This window comes from Giraffa tippelskirchi, chromosome 4 (genome assembly GCF_054371585.1).
Source record: "Giraffa tippelskirchi isolate mGirTip1 chromosome 4, T2T-mGirTip1v1.2.pri, whole genome shotgun sequence".
NCBI lineage: Eukaryota > Metazoa > Chordata > Mammalia > Artiodactyla > Giraffidae > Giraffa > Giraffa tippelskirchi.
Window position 1 is genome coordinate 205,647,905 of NC_137278.1, and position 6,502 is coordinate 205,654,406.

The 6,502-nt window shown below is 64.7% G+C and overlaps 1 protein-coding gene across 1 annotated transcript; it reads right to left on the reverse strand.

The window, feature by feature from the left end:
* Positions 1-273: 273 nt before the first annotated feature.
* On the reverse strand, positions 274-6,240 carry SHISA8 (shisa family member 8). Its single transcript, XM_081587321.1, has 4 exons — positions 5,596-6,240; positions 2,939-3,072; positions 2,051-2,197; positions 274-1,700 (listed from the first exon to the last, which is right to left on the reverse strand). The coding sequence occupies exons 1-4, from the start codon at positions 6,129-6,131 to the stop codon at positions 1,297-1,299; spliced, it is 1,221 nt and encodes a 406-aa protein (XP_081443447.1). The 5' UTR covers positions 6,132-6,240; the 3' UTR covers positions 274-1,296.
* Positions 6,241-6,502: the final 262 nt, after the last annotated feature.

Genomic DNA, 6,502 nt, shown 5'->3' on the forward strand with positions numbered 1-6,502 from the left:
CTACAGGTGAAGAGCTGGTGGGTTTGGGGGCCTCAGGGCAGCCCAGCCAGCAGGAGGGAGGCCAGAGACTGGCTGTACCTTGGGAGCAGGGGCCCCTCTGCCAACACACGCTGCCATTCCACCACCAGATCCACAGTGCTGGCAGAACACAGAAGAGTCCTAAACTGCTGTCAGTTGGGTAACCTTGGCAAGGTACTGAGGTCTCAGGACCTCAGTTTCCTCATCTGTCCAGCCGCATGCCCACAGGGCTTTCATGAGGATTAAATAGAAGAAATAGCAAATGGCAGCCATTGTTATTAAAACAGTATACAGAGCCTAAGATATCCAGTGAGGGGCATAACCCAGCCCTCAACCTCCCACCAGTGCCTGGCACAGAGGAACTTGATGCACGCAGGGTGTTGGCAGTGCCCTGGGCCACAGCCAGAAAAAGGGGGGAGAGCTGGCAGTGCCAAGCCTGAGAGGGGGGCAAGCACCATGTGGGGGCACTGCCAAGGCTCTGGGTCCAGCAGCCCCATCCCCGTTTCCCCCAGAGCAGCCACTGGGAGCAGGCTCCCCCATCCTGAGTACCAGCTGTCCCCCGGCCCCACTGCCCATGCCCATCAAGGGGGTGGCCCCAGGCCAAGCTGGCCAAGTGGCCTGCAGCCCAGGGGCCGGCCCAGGGCCAATGTCAATGAGGATCAGCCAGGCTCAGCCAAGTCAAGCAGGTGACTGGCTGGAGGGCTCTCCTCCGTTCAGGGGCATGGACCCTCGGGGCCCCACCAGCCCTCTCCCCTGTGCCAGCCTCCAAGATGGCTGGGGCCTAGCTGCCCCCTCTCCCATGGTTCCTGCTGGTGTGGACATTCCGGCTGGCATTCATCCCTGACCACCCTCTCCAGCTACTTCTCCCCGGCTCCCAGAGCGCTTGCCCACCAGCTCTCAGTCCTCTGCTCTCGCACATGCTGTGCCCTCTGCTGGCACTGCCGTCTGTCCAGTCAATGACCAACACCTCCACCATCAGTGCCTCGGAGCCACGCTGGGGCCCCTTTATTCTCAGGGATGGGAGTCACAGAAAAGGGTTTATTTACACAAGGAGCCCTCAGGATAGAACCACTGGCCTTACCCAGTGGGCCTCAGCCCTGCAAGACTCCAAGGCTCCTACTGGTCCAGTCTGGGCAGGCAGAAGGTTTAGTCTTCAAGGCTGGCACCCCTCCTTTCGCGGCCTGGCCCCCCCCCCCCGATCAGGCCCGTGGCAAGTCCCTCTGGCAGAAGAGGGCTCCAGGCGCTGCAACGCCTCCGAGAGAATCAGCAGCCCCTTCTTCACACGGTGACCTCAGCTTTGCTGTTGGTGCTCAGGTGCCGGGGTCCGCGGCCGGCGCTGCTGTAAAGGCTAGGGGCCTGCGGGCTGAAGGCCTCGGGCAGCTTCTCCACGCTGAACTGGCTCCGGGGCGCGGCCCCAGCGTGGCCCGGCCGTCGCGGCGCGGGGGAGGCGTGAACCGCTAAGTGGCCGCGGGCGGCGGGCCGGACGGGGCGGCCTGAGGTCCAGGCCTTGTAGTGGCCCGATGGGGTGGAGCCGGCAGGGGGTGCGTAGCCCGGGGGGGCCCAGGGGCAGGCGTCGAGCAGCGCAGGCAAGTCCTCGGGGGGCCTCCGGGCTCGCGCCGGGAGGGTCAGCGGGGAGGGTTCCGTGGCGGGAAAACGCTGGTAGAAGTCAGGCGCGGAGGCCTCTGCGGGAACAGAGAGCCGCGAGTAGGGGGCGGGGCCAGGTCCCGGGGGCGGGGCCTCAGCGCCTCCCGGGCGGGACAGGCGGCAGAGACGAGGGTCTCAGACCCACCCCGGAAGGGTACAGGCTACGCCCCCGGCTCTAGATTAGGCTACCCGAACCCAGACCCGCGGCCTGATCATAGAGGGGTGCGGTGCGGCCGAGGCGTGGGAGCCGATCAGCGAGGGAGAGATGCGGACGCTGACTGGAGCGCTGGGAACTTTAGAATTGGGACGCCGAGCCTCGCAATCCAGGCGCTTGCACCTCCGGGGGTGCAGTGGGCCCGGCGCTCCCCGCACAAACCCGGCCTCTCACCTGCGGCCTTGAGCGCGGCTGCCTTGAGAGTGGCGTACTTGGCGAAGTCGGGCTGCAGCGTCACGTTGCCGCCGCCCTGCAGCCGGGGGGCGCGCGGGGCCCCCGCAGTCGCCGAACCCAGGGGCACGTTGTTGGGGCGTTTCTTGTCTGGAAGGAGGAGATGAGACTCAGCCCTCTGACCGGAAGACATCCCGCCCCTCTTTGCAGCCCACTCCCCGAGGGCAATTAATGAAAACTTGTGAGATGATTTAGGAACTTATTCCTCCTCTGTCTCCTGACGACAGAATCTCCAGTACCTCGGACAGGGCCTGGCTCAGAATAAACGTGAATAATAGCAGCCAGCCCTGAGGGGGTGCTCATCTAACGGATGACTTGCCAGTATGTTCGACTGGTGCTGGGGCCCAGGATCTGCTTCTCCCAGAGAGGAAGAGAATGTTGACGACTGGAACCCATAGTGGGAGGAGGGGAGGTGCTGTCAAGCCTGCGTCGCCAGCAGGAGTCCAAGAGGGAGGCACCAGCCGGAAGAAAAGGCCCACGAGAGGCCACAGATGCAGGCCAGTCAGACCCCAGGGCTCTGAGCCAGAGCTTAGAACCAGGCAGACCCAGAGTCTGAACTGGGCATCTCTGAATCTGGAATCTTCTTCACAGAGTCCCAGAGGCTGGAGGTTGCAGGACCCCAGGAGGGACCCCGTCCACCATGAGGAGCTGACTAGTTGCCCACTCCCCCCTCACAGAGGCTGACTAGTCCCCTCACAGAGGCAGGCAGCTCACTTCCATCTGGGAAACAGTGCACAGCCTCAGCGCCCCGGTCCCCTGCTCCCAGGCCCTCCTCAGAGAAGGCGGCTCTGTGCTGTGGATCAACAAAGGCCCGGCCACTAGCCGCCTCACCTGTGCTGTTGTGGGGGGAGCCCCGGGGAAGGCCATCACCCATCTGCACCTGGACACAGCTACCCAGAGGTGGGCCCAGAGGTGGAGGCAGTGGCTCCCGGGGGCTGGGCTGCTTCAGGAGTTCTGTCAGTGTCCTGTGGGGAAAGAGTGGTGACAGGCAGCCTGTTTCCCCATCAGCCAGGCCCATCAGAGGCAGCCCCACCACGACTTCTCACTGTGTGGCCCTGGGCAGCTCTTTCAACCCCTCTGGCCTCCCTTCTCCCCAGTGATTAACCTCAAACATCTAGTTTCCCCTCCCAGACATGACCCGTAGCCCCAGCAAGGCTGACCCTCAGAGCAGGTCAGGAAACTAATGGGGTCACGTGTAACCAGGACCACCTTATTTTCCAAAGGCTCCCCTCCTCCCCTTTCTGGAGTCTACTCCCCAAGACCCTCCATGTTGAGCCCCCTCTCTCAACACAAGCATCTGAGCGTCTCTGGCTCCTGGACTTTGTGCCATTCCTTCTCCTTCTCCTCTGGAAAAACTCCTACTCATTCTTCAAAGCCCACCAGAATCCTTTCTCTACCAGGAAGCCTTTTTATTTTACCTGCTTGCCTTTCTCCCCTCTTGCCACAGGGGTTTCTGCTGTGTTCAGGGACTTAGCTGCCAGTACAAGCAGGGAGGATGGACAGGGCGGGGAAGGAGGAGCCAGGAGACCCCGCAGGGCCAGCCCCACACTAAAAGCTGTGTGATCTTGGGTACTGGGACACCCAGCCCCCACCCAGCTGTGATGGGATCTGACTGCGCCTTCCCCACAGACAGCTAAACCCAGCCCTCAGCCCAGCTGCCTTCAGAGTCCAGAAGCCATGATTTTCTCCTCGCTGGGGCCTCAAATGACTGATTCACGCTGAAGCTCACTGGAGATGGGACACCTGGGATGGGCGCAGTTTGGCTGCAATGTGGCAGGAGCTGAAGGTCTCCGAGCACCTGCCTGAGCTGATCCGCGTGGCCTGCTCACTCCTTGGCTGCTCACCCCCATGGTCTCATCTCTGAGCACCCACCAGCCAGCTCTCCCAAACACCTGAGCGATTTTCATGCCTCTGAGACTTTGCACAAACGTTCTCCAGAGACGGACTCAGACTCCCCACCAAGCCATCTGAGAAGCCTTCCCTGACAAGCAAGCTCAACAAAGCAGAATTAAGGATGTGACTCAAGGGGAGGAGGGCAGGGGTTCAGAGCACACCCACACACAAGCTCCAGGTCTCCCCAAATAAGAAATCGGAGTCAGGCACATAGGAGCCTAAAGCCCAAACAGAAAAAGGCACTGGCCCACGCGACACAGCACATCAGGGGTGGCCCGGCTCTTTCTGAAGCATCACTAGACCTGCTTCCTGGTCCCCTTGAGGATAAAGTGGGTCCCGGGTGAATGTGTCCCTAGGCTGCCCCAGCCACTCCCCTCCACCACCATGGCCCCCAGTTCCTGCTGCCCTGTCCTCTCCCCCTCACCTAGCTCCAGGAGGCTCCAAGCTCAGGAGGCCCAGGCCCTGCTCCTGAAGCATCCAGCACCCAGGGTGAGAGGCACCACATCACACGCATCACAGCAGCTGAGGCCAGGATTCCAGTCCTGGCTCTGGCCTACAGCTGCCTTAGAGCAGGTGGGCTGGGTGGTCTGGAGGGTGAGGGCTCCCACAGAGTGCCAAGGAAGCCCTCCTGCCCCTGAGGAAAGTCTAGGAGTGGGGAAGCATTAATACCTAGCCCGCCCAGGCATGAGGGCCTCTCTCCATGGTCACTTCTAAGTACCAGCCTGTCGCAACACCATGTCAGCAGCCCACACACCCAAGGGAGCCGGGCCTGGATGAGCGAGAGGAGGGCACAGGCCCCAGGACATGGAGGTGACTGGCGGCATGAGCGTGTGTGTCCAGGTATGGGGTGGGGTGAGGGTTCCAGGTTTGGGACACCGAACCCCAGAGTCCCTTTCCCAGCTGAGGTAGGGAACCTGGGTCCTGTGACCCCCACTTAACACAAAACTCAGAACTCAGCACCTGTCCAGACCGCAGCCAAAACGAACCTGTACCGCCCCCAATTCGGATCCCCTTCTACCCAGGAGGGACTGAGTGGGGTGAGATGGGGTGGTCTTCTAAAAACACTAGGGAAATAAGGTCAGGCCTGAGTCACAGCTATGGGGGTTGGGGAATGGGAACAGAAGTAGGAGGGGCGAGAGCCATTGGAACCATAGGAAATATCCCTTCCCTGGGGACCTGAGATGCCCGACGCTACATCAGTGCACGCCCCCGAGCTGGTTGGGCTCGGGCCCCAGGCCCCCTCCCCTAGGCACGGATCTTGTGCCCTCTGTTGCGCGACCTGCCCTCCCCCCAACTCCGAGGAGGCGGGAGCCATGGGGGAAGGCGGCTCAGCACCCAGCTCCCGCCGGAAGGTCAAGGGGAGACGGCGCGGTATCAGCTGTCTCCCTCCGTGAAGGGGGGATGGGGGGAGAAACAGACCTGGAGACAGTCAGAGCGGGGAGGCAAAACCTGGAGGAGGGGGCTGTTGAGAGGGTCAGAGGGTCCAGAGGGTCAGGAAGAACGAAGGATCGCGAGGGGGAGCCCCCCACGGCAGGCCGGCCGTCCAGGGCGCAGGAGGGGATCTCGGGCCCAGGCCCCGGGCCGCGCGCGCTCACCTGGTCACGGTGCGCCGCGCGCGCGGGCTGTGCGCCCTCTCCAGGCCCAGGCGCGCCCCGATGCCAGCTAGCACCAGCAGCGCGGCGACGCCGCACACCGCGTAGACGGCCGTGTGGCTGCGTTCGCGGCCCGGGTCTCGCGGCGCGGCGGCGTCGCGGGCGCGCGCGGGCGGCCGGCCAGTCTGCACCCAGGCCGGCGTGTCGTAGTTGGAGCAGCGGCTCTGGTCCAGGCGCCGCGGCCCGTCGTGGCAGCAGAAGCGGTAGCCGCACGTGCCGCAGCAGAAGTTGTAGGCGCCCGAGCTGCAGTTGAAGGGTGGGTCCCACTGGCCCATCACGTCGTAGTAGCCGCGGCAGCGGTCGCCCCCGGCTGGGGCCGCTGTTCCGGGAGCCGCTGGCTTCTGCGCCTCGGGGGCCCCCGCGCGGCCCGACGGCAGCCGCGCCAGCAGCAGCGCCAACCCCAGCCCGAGCCCAAGCCCGAGCCCGAGCCCCGGCGGCCCGCGGCGGACGCGCAGCCCCCGCGCCCCGGCCCGCTCCATCGGGCCCGCGCCTTCGGCTACAGCACCTGGCGCATGGCGGCACGCCGCGGCTCCGTCCCGCTGCGCTCCGGGCCCGCTGGACCTTGCCCGCTGGGATCGCGCCCGCCTCGTCGCCCTGCCGCTGGCTCCTGGAGGACACCGCCTCTGTCGTCAGCCTCCCGCGAGGACCCCAGGCCCTGGGGCAGGGTTCGGTCTGGGCCTCGCGGGGCCGCTTCTCCGGTGGGCGCGTACTCCTCGGAGGCTCACCTCGGACCCGAGCTGGCCAGTCGGCGCCCTGGGACTGCCCCCCACCCCCCGGGCCGGGCGGCGGGTCCTCGCCGGCGCGCGGTCCCGGCCTCTCCCCGGCCCGGCGGGTGTGCGGGTCCCGGGCC